Source organism: Lytechinus pictus, chromosome 2 (assembly GCF_037042905.1).
Source record: "Lytechinus pictus isolate F3 Inbred chromosome 2, Lp3.0, whole genome shotgun sequence".
Lineage (NCBI taxonomy): Eukaryota > Metazoa > Echinodermata > Echinoidea > Temnopleuroida > Toxopneustidae > Lytechinus > Lytechinus pictus.
Genome location: NC_087246.1, coordinates 19,795,823 through 19,817,627, shown reverse-complemented (window position 1 = coordinate 19,817,627; position 21,805 = coordinate 19,795,823). Strand labels below are relative to the sequence as shown.

At 36.3% G+C, this 21,805-nt stretch overlaps 2 protein-coding genes across 3 annotated transcripts; both read right to left on the bottom strand.

The window, feature by feature from the left end:
• Positions 1–349: 349 nt before the first annotated feature.
• Positions 350–6,741, bottom strand: LOC129274148 (calcium-binding protein 5-like). The gene is made up of 4 exons (XM_054910999.2): positions 4,994–6,741; positions 3,964–4,086; positions 2,086–2,203; positions 350–678 (listed from the first exon to the last, which is right to left on the bottom strand). Exons 1-4 carry the CDS (start codon positions 5,073–5,075, stop codon positions 429–431), a joined length of 573 nt encoding a protein of 190 aa, XP_054766974.1. The 5' UTR covers positions 5,076–6,741; the 3' UTR covers positions 350–428.
• A 94-nt stretch (positions 6,742–6,835) lies between these two features.
• LOC129283513 (scoloptoxin SSD14-like) lies at positions 6,836–21,595 on the bottom strand. Of its 2 annotated transcripts, none has more exons than XM_064112376.1 (12): positions 21,061–21,595; positions 18,824–19,036; positions 18,265–18,350; positions 16,610–16,744; positions 15,941–16,133; positions 15,388–15,548; positions 14,897–15,046; positions 13,219–13,355; positions 10,834–11,027; positions 10,128–10,368; positions 8,296–8,409; positions 6,836–7,981 (listed from the first exon to the last, which is right to left on the bottom strand). In XM_064112376.1, exons 1-12 carry the CDS (start codon positions 21,078–21,080, stop codon positions 7,835–7,837), a joined length of 1,791 nt encoding a protein of 596 aa, XP_063968446.1. In that variant the 5' UTR covers positions 21,081–21,595; the 3' UTR covers positions 6,836–7,834. The 2 variants fall into 2 exon arrangements, with proteins under 2 accessions (XP_063968446.1, XP_063968453.1); XM_064112383.1 differs by having other exon boundaries at positions 10,128–10,308; positions 21,061–21,237.
• Between the last annotated feature and the right edge of the window lie 210 nt (positions 21,596–21,805).

The following is a 21,805-nucleotide window of genomic DNA, read 5'->3' as shown; positions in this document are numbered from 1 at the left end:
TTTTGTGGGGTGGACTTGACCTTTAATATAGTCCACAAAACATTCATCATTATCTATAAAACTGAATTATTACCTTTCATGCTTCATTATCTAAAAAAAAATGAGGTAACAGCAATGATATCAACAGTACGAAAGTATTTATATTTTTGTCATATTATTTACACAACATTGAGTATTCTAACGATTTCAAAGAATCGATTTGAGCCTATTAATTTTGTTGAACTTGCTTTCAAGTAAATTTACATATCACATGTTATGAGATTCAATAGTAAATATCTTTTTTTTTAACAATTCAATTGGGTGAATTGAAAAGACATTTAAATTGGGTGATAATAAGTTATACGCACCATCCAATATATATTACATAATACTGTATGTATACACAAGTCTCTATAGTGAATAAATACAAAACATCCTAAACTTGATCGTCAAAACAGTCCTAATTCTAATTGTCTTTCGACAGGCATTGTCCTGATTATACTAGTCTTTTCGGTGCCCCGTTTACACATTTTCCAAATTGCTTCAGAGAGGGAGCCATCTTGGGCGACAACCTTTGTCAACAGCTCCACAAACTCCTCAAAATCTATGCTGTCTGAATGGTCCACGTCAATTTGATCGAAAGCCCGGCGCCGTTTCTGATCGGACGAGGTATCGCCAAGCTCATCGAGGGCATGTTGCCTACATTGGAGGACAGTGATTGAATCAAACGATTAGCATTTTATCCTAAGGGTGATTCTCTGATTACACAATATGGTCATTACTTTTAAATCGAAGGTTGGCTTCAATGAGGAGATGCTTTGAAATCAATTAGTATTGTCGCAGTTTGATACATTTAGAAAAAAAAAATCGAAATAAGAAAATTTGAAAAATTACTTCACACCATCCAATAGCATCCTGAGACATATTTCAGTATTAAATGATGAAAAGAACTTAACATTTGGCCAGGGAATAATTTACGGAAAAAAGGCTATGAAATTAAGACATGATTTGTCCCCAAAGTTTCCCCAAACTGGTTAAAAAAAAAAAACATTAAAAACTGTACTATTTCCTCTTATTACTGGATAAGTGACAAGTCATTTAATATGCATTAAAAAATTCTTATTGTAATAAAAAAATAAACATGTTAGTTACGTTACTGTTAACAACTTTATACTTTATCAAACTCAACGAATATGAGATTTTCCATCTTTTCGCAATATATAAGACCTTAGATTATTTAACTGAAATAATATATATATACAAGACAAGATGGTTATGTAGTTCCACTCCTTCAAATTACCCTGCAAGAAAAAAATTAACATGTTACAAGGATTTAATTTCCTTCTTTTTAAAGAAAAATAAGATAAGCTACACTTTGAGCAAAAATATAAAATACTCGGAAATGTCATACAGTATATAAATTACAGTAAACTTACAATGGGAGTTTTCGGAAAGAACACAAGCCATTTTAGGAAAATATCAAAGAGTGAATTTTCACCTTTTCAGTTTGTCATTACTTGGCTATTTATGAAACTGATTTTGATAGCTCTTCTTAATATTGCTTTTCCCTCCCCTTGTTTCAATTACATATATGCTTCCTTATTTTTTTTTTCATTTTCTTTAAGAAATAATATCACCAACGACTGAACACTAAAAATATCGTACAAGTGGTTAACAATCATCCGAAAATTTGTTCGAAAATTTTTTCATAACTTTCTTAGTTACCAAATTTTTGCAAGATATGAAAGAAGGATAAATTCACAAAGTTATAAGCAGCAACATGGGCAAATGTTATCCTAATTTTGTTTCAAGAAAATTCCCAAATATTGGGTGGGATCTGCTCAATGTTTGAGTCAATATTCTATTCGTGTCCATGTGAGCATTTACTAGGGGACCCAAAACGGCCATATGATAAGAACACCGAAATCATCAAACCATAACAATAATAACAACAATAAACAAACCAACAAAGAAAACTCGTCCAGCCATACCACCCGCCCCAATAAAAACTCGTATTCCTCAAAACAAAATGAAACTAAATGGATTAGATCAACTGAGAAAATACAACAATCCTGCATAATATTTTCTGAAAAAATCCTGACTTACAATTCTGGGTAGTCAATGAGTCCATCTTGATTAATGTCAAATGACATGAATTGATATTTGAAGTCTTGTATCTGCCCTACCGTATAATGGGGAAATTTCTTACGTAGTCCATCCAGATCTGAAAAGATATATTTACAAGAAAAAAGGTGATAATAATCACTGAGCGCTTTCTAAAATAGAATAGTCAGTAAATACCCACAGTGGTTGCTAAGTAATAATCATCTGTCGCAAGGACTGCTTAACTAAGGGCTTGTGCATGACAACAACCTGCGTTCGCAGGGACGGAGTGAAAGAGACTACTTTACAAAGTTTGGCTTATTTTCACAAAGCTATGGAAATTAGGGAAGTGATAAAGTCACCAATCACCATTTATTATGTAGTCATATTCTTTTTATCAAAAAGGTAATACCAAGAGCTATTAATCTACAAATATCAAACATTGGATACATGATTAGAGAGTTCTATTGCTACTTTCTTTTTAATACTTTAATACTTTAAGCTTTAAAAAGGGAACAAAATGCAGCAATCGAAAAACAATAACATTGTGGTCAATTTGAAGAATTAGTTCCCTGCTGGAAAAGACACAGTGGCCCGTATTCTGAAGTCAGGTTTAACTTAGACCATGGTCTAAGTCTGTGCTAAAATTATGGGGAGCCAAAAATTCTAACATTCTGTTTAATATTGTATATTTCTTATGTTTACAATCTATTTTCCCATTTGTTTTCATAATGATGAAAAATACTTCAAAATACTTCGGTTATCATTCACAGACAATTTGGGTGTCATAAGAGTTAATAAATTGAATGTGTACTGTTCAGGGGGGCGTTTCATGAAAGGACTTGTCGGACGTTTTATCCGACAAGTCCCATTTTATCCGACAGTTACCATAGGAACAGTGCCTCTCAGCCGATCAAAATCATGGAAAGATGTCAGATCTGATAACTTGTCGGATGAAAATATTGATGAAACGCTCCCCAGGATTTGTGCCCCAATTGGCTCTCCATAGTTAAACCACAACTTTAAACCAGGGTTTGATTTAAACCCGAGATCAGAATATGGGCCAGTGTGTTCATTGTGTTCACAGTGTATTCACATTGTGTTCAGAGTGTGTACACATTGTGTTCACAGCGTGTTCAACTTGTGTTCACAGTGTGTTCACATTATGGACTATGTGAAGATGCAATTCACTGTTAAAATGCTCAAATTCAACCGCGTGAAACAATTCCAAACTGTGGGTAGACACGTACCTCTATAGGGTGACGGTTCACTGTGAAGATGCGATTCACATTGTTAATATTCTCAAATTCAACACTGTGGCGATCATTTCCCCCTGTGTTCCACACTGTGAACATGCAGAATGACAGACTGTGGGACAATGTTTTTGTTTTCTCTTAATAAAAATTGGACCAAACGGTAGAATATCAAAGGTAAATTACCAATTCGTCTACTGCCAACTCGTCCATTCACCACATGGTCTACTTTCATTTAGTCTAATACCATTCCGTCCATCGACATTTCGTCTAACAACCATTTGGTCCAATAACCATTTGGTCCAATTATCACTTCGTCTAATCACCATTTCGTCTATGACCATTTCGTCTCATAACCAGTTGGTCTAATATCCATTCAATTTTAATTCATTTTGCACGATTTAACACTTAGTCCAATTAGACCAAATGGTGTGTAGACTAAATGGCTATAGGGCCAACTGGTTATGACACGGAACGGCATTAGAAATGAAAGTAGATCATGTGGTGAGTGAATGAACTGATGGCAGACCAAATGAGTTAGCAATTGGACGAATTGGCATTAGACGAATTGGAAATAAACCATATCAATAAAGGGTTCGTTGAGAGATCGAGAAAAATGAGCAAGTACCGTCAAATTTTATTTTTGCTTCTCTTGCTTTCTTGCGTTGCTCCACAAACACCTGGAAATTCTTTTCCGTTGCCGACTCGAAACCTGTCTTGTCGTATTCTATATTTAAATCCCTCTTATGTCCTGAATAAAAGAAAAACGATGGTTGATAGTAAAAAAAAATGCTCTGACATAAGCATGATAATGATGATTTTTTCAATCCTTTCCCTCTTTGCCCAGTATATGTGACATCACTCTTATACTACATACTTTGTAGCCCTTTCCCCTGGATGGTGTGCAGTCAAGCCTAGGCCTACTGCTTATACTTTTTGCCCCTTTATTCTTATTATTTGTATTTATTCCAATAATACGAATTCATGTATATAATATTTTATTGTAATCTAATTGTCACATTCGTAATTTGATCAATAATTATTTTTTTCCAATCGTTTTTGTGAATTTGTATTTTGATTTAACAGCAAATGCGGAAATTCTTGAAAAAAGGAAGAGGTAGATCTATAGTACCATATCTTTTACTTGTGTCTAATAACACAAAATGTTAAAAGTTAACGCTAGATAGCGGCATGATTTAATACAAATGGGCTGATACTCACGCACGTTTAGGGCTAATTTCATATCTAAACAAGATTTGAGAAGGCGTTGGCTTAGGGGGCTTCCCTTAATTTAAGGCTTATTCCGCCGTGTTCCCTCACTTTGACTTTGTAAGGTGGATATAGGTCTAGATCTACCATCTAACCGAGACCCAAGCCAAGCCCTTATGTTAGTCTCGACCTTTGACTCCATGCGTACCTAGGTAGGCCTTCTAGATCTAGGGACGGACAAGACAAAGTGATCTCTTCTAAAACCGGACAAACGTGAGTATACCGGTACGTAATATAAGGCCACGCCTGGGTCTACTGCAACCGTAAACATCACCCGGCCGTGTGACCGGCACGGCCCCTGCACACCGACAATACACACATTCGATCGCGACAAGCACACTCTTAAGCGTTTTCATTTCAGTTCTATTTTCAAGCGTCAAGAAACTCACCACTTGAACTATAAGAAAACTCAGGCTCAAAGCTGATGTGGGTCTTTGGAACTGGAATAGGAAAGCTGGGGTTAATTCCCATTTTTAATGACAATGTTGTATTTTGTGCAGCTAGCTGGTACGTATATTTATAACGTCATCATCGGCTACGTCACGTCGATATCGATGACGTATAAATATGCGCATCTACTAATGCGCGTGGTTAATTGACCCAGCTTACTTTCATTGTGACGTAGCCGTTTGTTTATATCGATAGCGGCTACGTTTATCGCATCATAATCGGGGGCTGTTTTTCATAAAGTTGTTGAATTGAATTGAATTGAATAACTTTATTGTCCATAAAGGAATTTCTTTTTTTACTGGTTTACACACATGTAGATACAATGTATATGCACAGAACAAAGCAAAGATGATGAAAAAAATGTCAACATGAGGAAATAATTCCGACTCAGGTATACATGGTTCACGCAAAATTTACAATACATAAGTATTTGAAATACAAGCATGTTTGCTGTATAGTTATCGGCAAGATAAGTAATGGACCGAAGCTGATGCAAGTGCAATTGTCATTGTAATAGAGAGTAGGGGAAGTGCAAAAGCTAGTGGTGTGTCAGATTCTAAGGGAATCTCTAATCAATAGGACCTATATATTCAAAGTTATCTATCGTGATTATTAACAATAAGAAAAGGGTACTAATTAATTACGGGTGAGTCACAGACCTTCGGACTTGAGGATTAAAATGATGTATAGCATTGGGGACAAATGATTGTCTGAAACGGCTTTTTAGTGTGCATGGTGTCCATAGACGAATACCTGAATGTTCAGTTGAAAGTAGGCGTAGAGTGACTTTAAGAACGACTATAGTGATCCTTTCTTGTGTAAATAATATTCACCATAAAATGTTCATTGGTGATAATTTAGCGCATAAGAAAGGTTCACCATGCAGTCGTTCTTAAAGTCGCTCTCAACTTACAGTTTTATTAAACGGCCCAAGAAACAGTTGAAGTCACTCGGAAAGACTGATTTATGTAGAAGTTCATTTGCGCTGGTTTTGCTTTGAAACTTCTAAATGCGCTACATCTTTATTATCATCATCATCACTTCAATCGCATGAATAGCAATTTATGATAAAATTTCAAATAAAATCAATAAAAAAATTTAATGAAAGTTCGGTAAATAATGCTGCTTTTAAATAACGTAATTAGTATTTATCCTAAGTTATGATCAGGCGACAAAATATTGATAGGAATAAAATCGGAACTGTATCATTTTACTAGATTCACAATTTTTCTTAAACAAATTTAATTTTCAAGGCAATTGTCTTGTTTTATCTAGCTACTATGAAGGAACAACCATCTTTTCTTAGGATTTTACAATTTCGGACATTTTACTATCATTGCCAGACGTAGCCAACGTAGTCCAGCGGAGCATCCAACCGTACAGAGACTGAACTCTTGGTCTACAAACGTGGATGTTTCATAAAGCTGTTCGTAAACAATTAAGAGCGACTTAAAGAACGACCGGTGAACCTTTCTCGAGTGCTAATAATTAATCATCGATGATCATAATGGTGAATATCATTTACCACAAGAAAGGATCACTAGTCATATAGTCACTCTTAACTTACGAACAGCTTTACGAAAGGGCCCCAGGGAACCGACAGTTATACGACAGTTACCATAGAAACTGCCTTCTCAGCCAATCAAGATAAAGGAAAAACTTCAGACCTGACAACTTGTCAGACAGGACAAAATATGAATCGCCCTTCTATTTCAGAAGTGAGAATACTATAACTCGTTATAAGCATAATTATCTTCATTATTTATATATACAAATAGAAATCAGGTTTTGGTAATATTAATTTTAATGTAGGCCTTTTCATCCCATACACCTCAACAAGGTACAATATCATTTCTGTCTTGTAATTTTTTCCAAAAAAATAATAGGAACATACATTCCCCCTTTTTAAATACAAATTACAAGTAAGCCCATACGTGTGCACATAGTTATTACGTAAATGAAACATTCGAATATTAACATGCTTAAAGTGAAATGTAATTGACGACGAATTAAAAAAGTCTAAAATTAAATATTGTGCGCCGAAATATAATAAAACCCACCCCTTCATCACAACTGCGTCCATTACCCCAGTACAACGTAGGAAATGTTTTTAGAGACCCCCCATGCACCCACCCCCACACACACCTAGCTATATACACCAAACATCCACGCAAACAATATAAACAAGTAATGAATGCACAAAAACGGTTTACATGATAAAATTCAAGTCTTGACCAATAGCTGTAGGCCTAAAAAAAATAATATCGAAAAGAAGAACAAAAGAATGAAAGAAAAACAAAAGAACCCTGTAAATATTGTATTTGGAAAACCTCTAACCCATAATCAATACAGGAGTCATCTCTTATGTAGGCATTTTTGTATCTTATACAGTATATTCACCCTAACCCTTAATTTTACTCCCCCCCTCCCTACTCCCTTTCTTTTTTCTCTCTACCTCACTCAATTTCCTCATTCTATTTTCCATCCTTCCCCTCTCTGTCCCATTGCCCCCCCTCTCTCTCTCCCTCTTCCCTTCCATCTCCTCCCTGTTATGAAATATATTTAATGCAAGTAATTATATAATTATTAACATTTTGATAAAATCATTTTGAGAATCTTCAGGGTAGTTATGTTGTAGAAGCGCTAAATGGTTGGAGCAAAATAACAATTTTTCCTTATTCAAATCAATAAAAAAATATTCCACTTTATATCGTGCCCCTATTAAAATATCAAGGCTCAGTCCATAGAGATATACATCTCTATGGCTCAGCCCAGCCTCCTCAAAAACCAGCAGCGACTCCTCCTTTTCTTGGATCAGAGAAAGCAAAGAGGGAGCCCTCACGATCACGTAGAATTGCCTGCACGACGGCGTATCTCGTCTGAAGATAAAGTTCATGGTCTTTGTTTTCTAATCCTGACATTATTTCCTGAAATTAAGATAAAGAGAAGATGATATGACATTAAATTAAATAAAATGTTATCAAAGTCAGAGATTGATAAATCAATGTTAGTGATATTGGCAGATTTTTTTCAAAGTTTCATAATACAGCGCAGAGCGCTGCTATAAGGCTAAAGCATTCGATGTTTTTTTTTTTTTTTTTTTTTTTTTTTTTGTTAAATGGAATTTAAAATATTTCTTTTTTGCTCCAATGATTTAAACTATGGTTTTACTCCTTATAGAAAAATGTTACATCGTTATCATGACACAACGAAACAAAGCGAATGCAAATAAGTTATTCACCTCACTAAATCCGTTCTCATACTGAATGTAATTTGGAGACAACTGATGATGAATTCTACGTTGATTGATGACGTCACGTAAATCCTCTTCAAAACGTTGAGTTCGCAAGCTTACCTGTAATCATTAAAACAGTCATGAGATAAATTGGGATGTCTAACCACCCTTTCGCACGGTAAAAAAAATATCGTAATTTGAATGATGATTCCAGTGAAAAATAAGGCTCATGACGATTTTTTTTGCACGTGTGAAACCAAACTAGAGCACGATTAGAATCACGAACACTAATAACAATCAAAAATTCAAATTCTACTCCGGAGGTGAATTCCAGTAAAGTTTCACTCGAATTACGGCACGAATTTTGCATGTGAAAGGCTTGACCTCTAACACATCTTTTTTTTTTTTTTTTTTTTGGGGGGGGGGAAGCGGAGCTTACGTGATCAATTGGCATGCACTCACTCATTGTATTTGCAATGAGCTTTAATTGACAAGTCACCAAGGACACATGCCGCCTTCGCTCGGGAATTCGAATTTAAGGACGTTCCACAGTTAAAGTGAAATCCATGTCATTTTCACCAAACTTTGCACATATATACTTTAGGACCTTAATATTCGAAATATGCAAAAATTAACATAGGTCCATGTGCTTGATTTTTTGCTGTAGAGCTTCAAAGTTCACCCAAATTGATGTTCTTAAGAATTGCGCATTCAAAAGAATTTGGCATTTTTAGATCGCCCAAGATTACTACAATGAGTTTAAACCTCTATTACTCAGTCAAAATATATGGAAAAGTCATGAAATTTCGCAAGAGAGTTAATAATTGTATCATTAGAATGGAGAATCTATTTATAGTGCTATTTGTTTGCAATTTTAAGTTTAACAGCACTGTCAGTTCTTAAAAATGGCCTAAAAGATAACAAAATCCCAATCTAAAAAATGTGAAATTTCAGTAACAAACTACATACGTACAATAAATGCTGCACTTTATTCAAAATCCATGTCATTTATACCAAAATTTGCAGAATTGTAGAGGAAGGTATACCTAAGAGGTTCAAACATTAAAAAATAGGGGTTCATGTGCTTGTTTTTAAACTATCAGCATTTTTATTAGAGCAAATGTGCTTTTTAAAACACAAAAAATGCGCCGAATGCTTTGCATCTATGTGAAGAAAAAATCAAAACCACTCTACCATTTATTCAAACTCGGGGTAATATTCGTGATTCTTGGAGGCACTGCAGAGTAAAGTATTTTGAAATTGTAGATAATTTTTTTTTTAATGGTCCATGAAATAATTCAATTTTTTAGTTTCATGAAATAACGCATCGGATCTACAGTTAAAGTGCAGAAGATGAGAAAAATGAGCTCATACCCTCAGCTAATTAGTCACCTGTTCATCCATTGTGACGTCAGCGCGCAGAGTGTAAACTATGCGCAGATCATAATGCGCACAAACATAACTGTGGAACGTCCTTAAAGGACAGTTTTCGAGTGAGCGTGTGAAAGGTCCGATGATTCTAAAGACGTATTGCAATCATCATTACAATGATGATTCAAGATTTACGTGTGAAAAGGCCCTTTGTTTCTTCAAATTTACCATACACAACTAGCTTCATACTAAAATCATCTTTTGAATAAAGACTTTTTATTTTACAAAATGGTCTTGTATAGACTGTACAATTTTTTTTTTATATAGGGTCAAGGATAGATCCATGATTTTCAAAAGGGGGAGCATTTGTTTTAAAAAAATGACAAGAAATAATCTGCCACTGAATAGGGGTAGTATATAGCTAAGATGATCAAGGCTAATCCTGATAATTGGCTGATTAACTTTACCAGTGAAATCGAAGTGATCATTCGCGAACTTCCCGACGCGCCTAAAGCGAGTCTGACGTCACCGTTCTCAGCCAAAAGAATCGTCGGACTCATCGATGACATGGGGCGTTTGCCTGGCTTGATGAAATTAGGCGATGATGGAGCGATACCGTCTGAGTTTCGAAGCCCTGGAGTAGAGAAACTGTCCATTTGGTTGTTGAGTATGACACCGGTCGTCGGTGACATGAACTTCGATCCAAACCTAACAAAATAAAAGCAGGGCCACGTCTTACAAGCCAGCACCATCAACATCTAAAATAAATGTTTGTTGAAAATATTTTCTTGATATGATGTATATTCATACATTCACTGTTTTCTTGACAATTCAGAATGATTTTTTTTTCGTTTTTGTTTTCAAAGGACATTGTGTAAATTTCCTGAAGAAAAAATATGTCATTGATGGATTTCCATATACTTGAGATTGATCGAATCAATCGTAACTCTTTATAAGACGGGGGTCCTGATTTGGACTTTACCCCGACCACAATCATTGCAGTAAAGCAGAATTTCAATTTGAGAAGGCAGGCTTATTCCTTAAACCAATCCGAAATTCAAATTAGATGATTTTAATTGTTTGAATTTTCGTGATTAATGTAAAGTATGATTTGTTAAAGATCGGGTCGCAGTTGAATCGTAAATCGTGCAGGTGGCTTTAACGGTATCTTACCCATTATTAACGGTACTTGTCATTGCCACTGCATCCCCATTTGGTGCAATCACGGACAGATGTGACGTGCCCTCATCGAAAGTATTCACAAAAGGCGCGTCATATTGTGTGACGTTATCATACGTCACCCTCACGTCATCGATACTTTGGCGAATCAGAGATGCAAGGTCTTCTGAAGTCATATTTGATATGAGCTGTAGAAGGTGACGTAAAGTTGAAGAGTGATAATTACGACAAGTGAATGCATAGAAACACATTTTATCTTTAACAAGTTGAAGTATTTATGTTAAAGAGAGGCAATCAATGTTTTCATTGTTATCTTTTGTGAATGGGTTTTCATAGGTATTCAGATATACACTGTACAATTTACATTTTTTTTATGTTAAGTGACACAGGAGTTTAAATCTTCAGGTAACAAACAACTTTATACTCTCTTTTTTTCTTCGAATATATCAATTATTTTTCATAAAGGTTGAACTATCGCCAATTTTGATTTATGTTTTTGATCAATTTCATATCTCTTTAGGTCAAATATTAGCTAGATCTGAAATTGCAGGGCCTAGAGTTGGACACAATCATATAGGGCAAACGTAGCAGTAGTATATTAACACTTTAGAAGTATACAGTGGCGTAACTACGGGGGGGCATGGGGGGGCACGTGCCCCCCCAATCGGCTGACAAAAAAAAAAAAAAAAAAAAACGGGGAAAAGGAGAAACAGAGGGAGAAAGGAAGAGGAACGTAGTGGGAAAGAAGAAATTATTATTCATTATAATGGTATATGATATTATAATCATGTTATGTTACATAGAAAAAAAAATTATCCTAACTTTATGAAACTTTATTTGCTCAGGGCCTATGATGTCATTGTTCCTGGTGCTCGCATTGTCTGTTTAAAGAGATATATAAACCTGTTGTACGAAAAACTCCCGTTTCAAGTCAATATAAACCAAATATATTATTGTTTTATGCAGTGACATATGCTTCTTTTTCATGACTACTTAAAGTGATTGCCCCATGTTAAGGTCTTAATATAAAATATTTCCTGTCCGTGATTACGTTCGCATCAGTGGATTGTTGAGATATGTCTATTCTCCGTGAATTCCTAAAATCAGTCGTTAAAATGTCCCTTTTTCTGATCTGAATATCAAAATTTTTCAGCTCGCGCTTCGCGCTCGCATCATTTGGTTAGTTAAATACGTATGGTCTTAGTGAATTCCTACAAACAAGCTATAGAATGCCCCTCTTCAGGTCTAAATTTCCTAAATTTTCAGCTCGCGCTTCGCGCTCGCAATATTTGATTAGTGAGATGCGTATGTTATTCATGATTACAATGAGTACAAGTGCTTCATAAGTGTTTAAATGTAATTCTATCAAATTCAGCAAGCACTTGGTATTGGTATTAGATGACCACGGTGAGATATGTATACTATTAAGGGATTATTCCTATAATATAGTCCTTAAGATCTCCCTGTTTGGGGTCAATGTATACAAAAATTTCGGCTCGCGCTTCGCGCTCGCATTGTTTAGCGAGACAGGTACGTATCGTGATTACAAAGTCGATTATAATGTCCCTTTTTAGGTCTGAATATCAAAAATTTTCAGCTCGCGCTTCGCGCTCGCATTATTTGATTGATGAGATGCGTATTTTTTTTATTCATGATTACAAATGACTACAAGTGCTTCCTTAAAATGTCTCTATCAGTATACCTGACATCTGAGCGCGCTTCGCGCGCTCACTAAGTGACTTAAAATTTTTGCTGGTGCCCCCCCAATGCTGTGACCCACGGTACGCCACTGGAAGTATAGTAGTGGTTAGTGAAGCTGTAGTCATTTTCACTTCAAATTCACTCTACTCTTAACTCACTCTTTCGAGACTGAAATATTAACTTCGCCCAATATTTTGTAAGAGAGTAGTAGTTAATAGAGTGGTAGATTGGTTACAGTTACAAAATATAAGTACAACAACATATGTGAAGGACAAATAACGAAATAAAAAAATAAAATATAATAGTTCCATCGTTTTAAGTTGAATAATGCCAATATTTTGTCTAAATGTTATTATTGTTAATGATATAAAATTGCTGCCTTAACGTATAGGACTATGATGAAGGCTAAACAAATCATTATACAAAACTTCCTTCTCTTCTCTTTCTTTTCCTTCTCCTAGCCCTTCATTTTTGTTAATTGTTGTTTAATAATTATACAGGCGTATCACACACAAGCCCATCCTTTCTGGGTTTTATGCCTCCTTCCATAATATATATAATTCAAATACTACAGCATATTCACATTCATTTTGCTATATTGTACTATACTATTGATTTGCATTATTGATATGAAAAAATGATGAAATGTCAATTTGAAGAATATTATTGTTCTCTTACATCTTGTACCGGTTCATATTCTGTATCTCCAAGTTGAGCCCTCTTTGCGAATGCAAACTTTGTGGCTTCGATGAAGCGATGATACATCAACGTTTCCCCCTCTAACGTTGATATATCGTCAGGCGTGAAGCTGTATTCTATGGTATAGGGAATACAAGGGCAAGAATATGAGAACTCTTTCTGGATTATTAATACCTGATTACATTTATTTAGAATGATGTTGAGATCATGAATAATGGAAACATCACTTGCGCAATGGTCAGGTCCAGGAGAGAGCGGAATCCCACCGCCCTCAAGTGAATAAAATTCCCCAAAATTGAATTTAAAAGCATTGTATTTCAGGGGCCGCGGAACGGTTTTCAAAGTGGGGGGGGGGCTGAGCCAAAAGTGGGGGGGGGGCTGACCATGCTAAAAATCAAAATCATATGGTCATTTTTACGTTTTTGTACACGGTTTTGGAAAAAAGTGGGGGGGCTGAAGCCCCCCAGCCCCCCCCCCCCGGTTCCGCGGCCCCTGTATTTAAGCTGTTCGATATCACCACTTAATTCTTGAAACTTCCCATAATGTATGACGGCCCTGGCTGATTCTACTTTCACGTGCCAATAAACAAACATGTGAATCACGTTGTACAATTGTGTCGCTCTTTTAAAAACCAACCCGCCAAATTCCTCATTTACGCTACTGGAAAACGTTAAATTAAGGTTTTAATTATTAAGGGTAATGGACAAGACGTTTTTTGACATTTTGTTGGTATTTTCAAGCTTTAGAGGCTCCAAATCAATCCTAATAATATCCATACAAACTGATGGATATAAACTGAATAAAAAAAAGTTGATATCTCATATTTTTTTGCCTTGGAATTATACTTTATCAACATTGTATTTGTATCATAATGAGCACTTAAGAATATTTTAAGAACACAATAAGGAGATACGTATCTTTAAATGATAAGGTTTAAGAATTACTAACGCAAAACAAACAAAACAGCAAAAGAACTAACATAACAAAGTCAAGTAGTAAATACATATCAATCTAGCTTGTAATACAGAATTGATAATGATTTAATTGAAAGCAAAATACTGACGGGAAAAAAGAATAATCAAACTGCTTGAACTATAAATCATGCAAGGGGCTTGTCAATTAAAAAAAATGTTTTTATAGACAAGCCCCTGTGACTCATATTTATTAAAAATTCGTGTTCAAATCCAGAAAATAGAAACAGCACGACTTCTCTCAAAAGAAATACAAAATATAGGGGAGCCTTTCATGAAAGAACTTGTCGGACATTTATCCGACAGTTACCATAGTAACAGTGCTTCTCAATCGATAAAAATCAAGAAAGTTGTCAGATCTAACAACTTGTCGGACAAAAATGTTGATGAACCGCTCCCCACAACTTACTAAAAAAAGTGTGAATGGTAAGAGAGAGTGGAGGGAACAGAGAATTACATGTCATTAAAAGGGGTAAGTGCAGTGGCGGATCCAGGGGGAGGGGGGGGGGGGGACGGGCCGGATGTTCCCCCCGCCCCCGGATATCCTTTGAGAGACATATTCGAATTTTTTGATGTAAATATGCCTTTCTTACACAAGTGTGCCCCCCTTTTTTTTTAAATAAAAGTGAGGACCTTTCTTTTTTTTTGCTTGTCAAATTTTCCTAAGTGGATAACACAGGTCTTACCATCCATGATATTCATGATCATCTCGGCCACGACACCACTAGAAGGAGGTGGGGCTGTCAAAGCAGTCAGTCCATCAAACAAGTTGACATGTAATGGTTGTTTTACCAAGGATTCATACGATGACATATCGGCTAGGGTAATGATACCCCCTGCGAAATGAGTTTCACATAAAAATAATCACCAATTATTAATGACTAATATTTACGCAAGAGAGAATGGGACAGTGCATTTTTAGTAGGTGAGCAGGAATGTGACGTAAACGTGAGGTCGTTTTTGTTTTTTTGTTTTTTGTTTAATTGAATTACAGGAATAATAGCGTTATTTGATCCATACCTAGCATTTTTACTCTCTTCTTTCTTCTTTATTCTTCCTTTTCACCATTTCCTCCCTTTTCTTATTTCATTTGTCAATCTAGACCATTTCAGGATGGTCGCTCCTGCGGTCCAATGTTATGTATACTCTAAGAAAAGAATTCAAATAGGTAATATACCTATATTTTGGGTTTCATCAACCAAGGTCTGAGCAATGTCACCCGTATAGAAGACATCAACTCCTTCTGTAGCAAGTCTTCTCATTGTTGCTGCTAGTAGGGGATTAACAACCATATCACCCTCTTCCTTCAGATTGCCATCATCTTCGAGAAACAAAGAGCTAAAAGAAGAAAAAAGGCCTATATTATTATCCTGTATAAAAACAACTTATTTTTTGTTGTTTATATATGGGCACGATGAAAGGGGCCTTGGATTTACCCCCCCCCCTTCACATTGCCTCACTAAGGATTTTGCATTAATCCCTCCCTGGATTTGATATTTGTTTACACCCCCCCCCCCCCCGGTTGAACTAACAAAAATTGATCATCAATGATTTTTTATCATTAACAGTCGGTCAATATTTCGCTTAACATTTGGTCAAAATCTTGCCTTTTGAATCAAAATACGTAACCAGACGTTTCGTATTTTCAATAGATTACTTTTTGAAAGTGTCCCAGTGTACTGGAAATGTTATTAGAAATGAACTCAGATTTCATAGTTTCCCTACTTTACCTCAAGCCCACGTCGGATCTGATATAGTCTTCGTTGTTAACGATATCAGCCGCCATGGTTCTATCGATCAGATATCCTTCCTCTGCGATCGCGATAGCAGGTTGGAAAAGCTGATTCCAGGGTAAGATTCCGTAGAGATCATGAGCTTGCTTGTAACCATGGAGCTCACCTGGTACCGCAATGCTTAATGCACCTACATGGAGACAAGAGTTCATCGATAACACTGTTCATTAGGAACATTTGGTCCTCTATCACAACGCGCCTTCCAAAATCTATTACAGGATGACGACATTATTTTTATTGGACATGTTGGGAAGTATTCGTATGTTCGTATCATGTTCTAAGCTTTATCCATTGATATATCTATTTCATGCAACTTTGATTATGTTGCTCAGTTTGGTATTCAAACTTAAATGTAACTGTTTTCACATCTAAGGTAGATACAAGGTTTTAGATAGGGGTGGGTGGACCAAATGTTAATTTTAAATCATAATTATTAATGATGAAAACGAATAGGTATAATGTTGCAACCAAGTCACATCGCTTTACAATACACTTTCTTTCCCTTTTCACTTGTTTCTTGTTATCCCCTCCCATCTATTGAACACCACTTTGATAACCGTTTGGGGACGGTAGCCCCTTGTCCGTCACAGACGACGCCCTTCTTACCCGCTAAAGAAAGTTCTGGATGTTCAACAAACATCGTCTCGTTGGCAGCAAAGGGAGCCCTTTCTCTGCCGTCGATGACCCGAGTAGTACCACTCTCTCGCTCATACACGGTCATGAAGAATCCACCTCCTATACCTATATTAGTTAGAGAATGTTTGATATAAATGGGAAAATAAGATATAATAAAAAAAATACAATCAAATTATGAAACGAAGTTTACTAAAACATGACACTTTATCCAGTGCATTTTTTTGTTACTATAATCCCTGTTTTCCCGTATTCCAATTCCGATATCTGTTCCTCTCCACTTCCTATTTTATTATTATTATTACTACTACCACTACTACTACTACTACTACTACTACTACTACTACTACTACTACTACTACTACTACTACTACTACTACTACTACTACTACTACTACTACTACTACTACTACTACTACTACTACTACTACTACTACTACTACTACTATTACTACTACTACTACTACTACTACTACTACTACTACTACTACTACTACTTCTACTACTATACTACTACTACTACTACTACTACTACTACTACTATTACTACTACTACTACTACTACTACTACTACTACTATTACTACTAATGCCACCACCACCATACTATACTACTACTGCTGCTGCTGATACTACTACTACTAATACCACCACCATACTATACTACTGCTGCTGCTGCTGCTGATACTACTACTACTAATACCACCACCACCACCACCGTTACTACTATTATTATTATTATTACTACTACTACTACTACTACTATTACTACCAGGGGCCGCGGGGGAGCCCCCCCCCCCTTTTTTTTCCAAAACCGTGTATAAAAACGTAAAAATGACCATATGGTTGTGATTTTTTGCATGGTCAGCCCCCCACTGTTGGCTCAGCCCCCCCCCCCCTACTTTGAAAACCGTTCCGCGGCCCCTGGACTACTACTAATATACTACTACTGCTACTAACTACTTCTACTACTGCTGCTACTACTACTACTACTACTACTACTATTTCTACTAATACTACAACCACTTCTTCTTTCCTCTTTCTTATTTTATCACATTTTCAATAGTGTATGCTGCACGGAAATATCGTGTTTATGGACGGATAGTCAATCAATTTTTAAACACGATTAATATGGAAAGCTATGAGATGGGAGTCCAGTGTCCGAAACATTATGCAAATAAAAACATAATCATTTGCTCTGAGTTTTCTCAACATTTAATGCAGGATTTTCCAAGAGGGGGGTGCAATTTTGATCATAATGATTTTTTGCACCCCCCCAAAAAAAAAAGGGAAAAAATGAAAAGAAATGTCTTCACTCCCGATTGGTAGTGATTTCTGTCAGGAGAAAAGTTGACGAGCGACAAAAAGGGTGCTCACCTGCGTAAGCCAGATATTTTCCATGAAAAATATTTATGGCTTTCAAGGGGGGGGGGGGGGGGCACGGGTCGCATGTACTCCTGCCTGGATCCGCCACTGTATAATGCACATAATAGTGAATGTGTGTGCTTTCTTATATCGTCTGACATTACATTTTAACAATGTTTTCAAAATTCTTGAAATACCCGTCTCATACGAGGGGTTTTCAATTTTCAAAACCTGTTTTTGTTTGTACGTTTGTTTTTATCTTACCAGCACTTGAAGGATGAACAACACCAATACAGAGCATGGCTGCGATTGCTGCGTCTACCGCCGATCCACCATCTTGTAAAATGTCTCTGCATGGAAAAAATAAACCCGCAGACAAGACATCAAAGACATGGGTATGCGTAAACATGTATCCATTTTAATAGAGATGTTTTGAGACATAACACTGAAGTCATTTCTTTGACAACAATATATGAATGTTGTAACTTGTACACTAAGACCGCATGGAGACGACCCACACATATCATGACTGGTCTACGACCCCCATTATGGAATTCATTTTATCGCTTTTATTTTAACAAGGAGGATAGCATATAGTCATGGAATTAAATATTAGTGTCCACACGATAATTCATAGCTTTGCACAACATTCAATGTCCTTATATTCTTATCAAATTTAGGTGTTTTGTTCCAAAATCGGTTTGTTAGGTGTGAAGTGGTCTTTAACAAATTAGTTCAGGAATGGAGTCGATGCAATTCAAGGCGGCTGACTGTGGCATATTGCTCTTAAGCCTGTAAGGGGAGGGGCAATTCAAAAGCATACCTGCCGACTTGCGAGCAGATTTCTGCATCGGCAGCGACCGCTCCGTCATCAAACCGGTATCCCATATCTGCCGCCGACGTCGGCGTCACGTCGTGATCTTTGTCTCCGAGGTTAAGGACCAGGGGGAAGACGAAGCAGGCAACGACAGCGAAGACTAGCAACAGGGCGAGAAAGAAGGCAAGGCATAGCTCCCATGCCTTCCGTTCCTTCAAACTAACAAATGCAAAAGAAATGTTGAAATCATGTGAGCAATTCTGCCTGAAAAAAAAAACATGTTCCTAACATTGTCAATGTTTGTAATAAGTGACCCGTTATTAAATTGATATTAATTACTTTAAAGACGTTTTAAGTGCCACAGCTCTGTTATGTCTTTCTTTTCTTTTCTTTTCTTTTCTTGAGATGGGATCATACCAGCCCTGGGTAGCCAATTCGGTTCTTATGATCTGTTCTCCCGTAACATAATGATAATATTACCTTTCTTCATTATCAAATGCCCGGCGCTTAAGTTTTTGGTTCATGAGGCGGGTGCTCAACTGATTCAGCTAACATGTCGGTCGTTTATATAAAAATCAAATCGATCAAATCAATACATTGTTTTCTGATATATGGAAGTGTGAATGAATGAATGAAAGGAAGAAGGGGGTTGGTTGGGAGAGAGATGGGGGAGCAGTCAGACTGCAGGTCCCAAGAAAGTAGCTTTTTTCATCCAAGTGATATTCATAACTTGAGATGTTTTGCATATTTAATGAGCTTGATGCGGACCAAAACACCTCTTTTCATTCGGTCATTGCTGCTCTAATTGTGCATCGAATTTCATGAATTTGGTACCATTGTAAAGAAGAAGAATCATTCTTTCAGGTCATGTGTTTGGATTTATTCAAAGATTTTGTAATATAGGTTAACATTTTGATCTAAAATATGCTACAAAATAAATATTTTCACCTGACAAAAGCTGCTATTTTCATACTTTATTTTTGTTTGAGCCCAAATGATTTTTATATCATGATAAAGCTGAATATGTATGCTTTGAAATGATATAGGTTTCAAAATAAGAATTGGTTTAATCGGGTCAAGATCACACTTTTCATTTGCCAAGTACATGAAGCAGCTTGAAAACAAGAATACTGCACTCTGATTGGTCAAAAAGACCACACAATGGCAAATTCCAATGGTTCCAGTGCCTGGGTTCGTGGGAAGGTCACACTTCCCATGTGGTAATCTCCTCAAATACCCCGCGCCTGTTGTTCTGTGAACCTTATCCAGCCAATCAGAACTCTGGATTTCATGCAAGTAAAAAATTTCAGAAATCTCGTCTTGTACCTTGGGGGGAAAAGTGTGATCTTGACCCGATTAAAAGGTGCCGCATATCAAGAGTGGCATTGTGAGAAAGTACAGAAGTTCAGCTTTATGGTCATATAGATATCATTGAGGCTCAAAATAAAAAGTTTTGCACAATTTGCAAAAGAAAACAGAGGAAGAAAATTCAGTTTTGAGGCACATTTTCAGGCCAGAAATTCACTTATTTAACAAAATATTGTATACAAAATAAATGACCAATATGAAAGAGTAACTTTTACTCTATCTGATGGTGCAATAATATTTCATTTAACTTGAGGTTAAAACAGGTAAATTCTTAGAGAGAAAAAATCTCACGAATCACGAGATTTTGCAAGGAGGGGGATTCAGCCACGAGATGATTTGGATGAATCTGGCCTTTTTGCTCATTAGCATAGGGACCTGCGGTCTGACTGGGAGGGAAAGGGTGGTGTTGAGGGAAAAATCGAATCGAGATCTGTAACATTGAATTCTCTTTCCTGTTAGTAGTTGTTATATAAGAAAGATGGTGGTGAAAACTCATTGTAACAAATTCTAACGATTGGTTTACACTATAACTTTGGTATTTGGTAGCAGTGATTAAGGGAAGCAGGTTTTTGTAAACTTCCTACGATCAAAATAATAACCAAACTATTTTCCAGACTCCGAATATTTCCTGTATTCTAATGTTTAAAGTTACCATTTGAATGGTACGCTATAATTTCATAATTATGATGGAATTCGAACCATTTCAAGAAAAGTTTTGAAATGGCTTAAAACACCATTTCTAGATAGATTTTTATTTTTACTGCAGTTAAATCTATCCAATCAAACATATCTAAAAAGCGAAGAAAGGTATACCCACACCCCCGTTTTTTTAATAATAAATGATAGATATAAAGTCATGAAAATCAAATACTTACCTTTTAATAACATTATTCATCTTGTTATGAGCAGAGAACCATCAATATGATCAATAATATTGAAACAATCCAAAGAAACTTGAAGGCATTCAACTACATATTGTCATGTTGTATATCATACTATTCAGGCCGACGACCAAAGTGCATATGATTACTTTTCTAAACCTTATTTGATCTGTACCGCAAGCACATTTGTAATTTGGACTTTGGTTTAGCCATTGGTCATTATGTAAATGTTATCAAGGCATCGTATTTGTGGCGTATAAACGATTTTCCAGGAGCTTATTTAAATATCTCGTCATTCCCTTCTAATTATTTGGTCGACGGCTGAAATAATTCAATTCGGGGATGATTGTCACGAATATCTTCTATCTCGTATAGGAATGGTCCTGATGCGACGCTAGATACATGCATCCGAATTCAAGGTTCTATATGTTACTGTATGATTGGGACGTCCCCCTAGGACCCGCCCTGATCGAGAGATATTGCTGAAGTGGTCAAAATCGTCCACCACAAAGCAAGCATGGCATGGCACAAAGTCTGTACATTAAAAGGATTAATTGGAAATTTTCGCAACCCGACGCAGGACAAATTCAAGAACATTATATTGAAAATTCCCATCAAATTACAAAGCACAGCTGGGAGGTTTTTGTCGAAAATTGGTGAACCGGAACAGCTGTTTCGTCCGAAGTTTCGGAGCTAACGAAAAAATGCAACTATGTCGTTAGCCCAGAGTCCAAGACGA

Excerpts from the sequence above, each read along its gene's own strand:
- LOC129274148 (XM_054910999.2), bottom strand. The coding sequence starts at position 5,075 with ATGGGAATTAACCCCAGCTTTCCTATTCCAGTTCCAAAGACCCACATC. Across the intron at positions 4,087-4,993 it reads GTTTTCTTATAGTTCAAGTG|GACATAAGAGGGATTTAAAT; the intron begins GTGAGTTTCTTG and ends TCTTTTATTCAG. Across the intron at positions 2,204-3,963 it reads AGCAAAAATAAAATTTGACG|ATCTGGATGGACTACGTAAG; the intron begins GTACTTGCTCAT and ends ATATCTTTTCAG.
- LOC129283513 (XM_064112376.1), bottom strand. The coding sequence starts at position 21,080 with ATGAATAATGTTATTAAAAG. Across the intron at positions 15,047-15,387 it reads TGATGAAACCCAAAATATAG|GGGGTATCATTACCCTAGCC; the intron begins GTATATTACCTA and ends CTCATTTCGCAG. Across the intron at positions 8,410-10,127 it reads TGATCACTTCGATTTCACTG|GTAAGCTTGCGAACTCAACG; the intron begins GTAAAGTTAATC and ends TAATGATTACAG.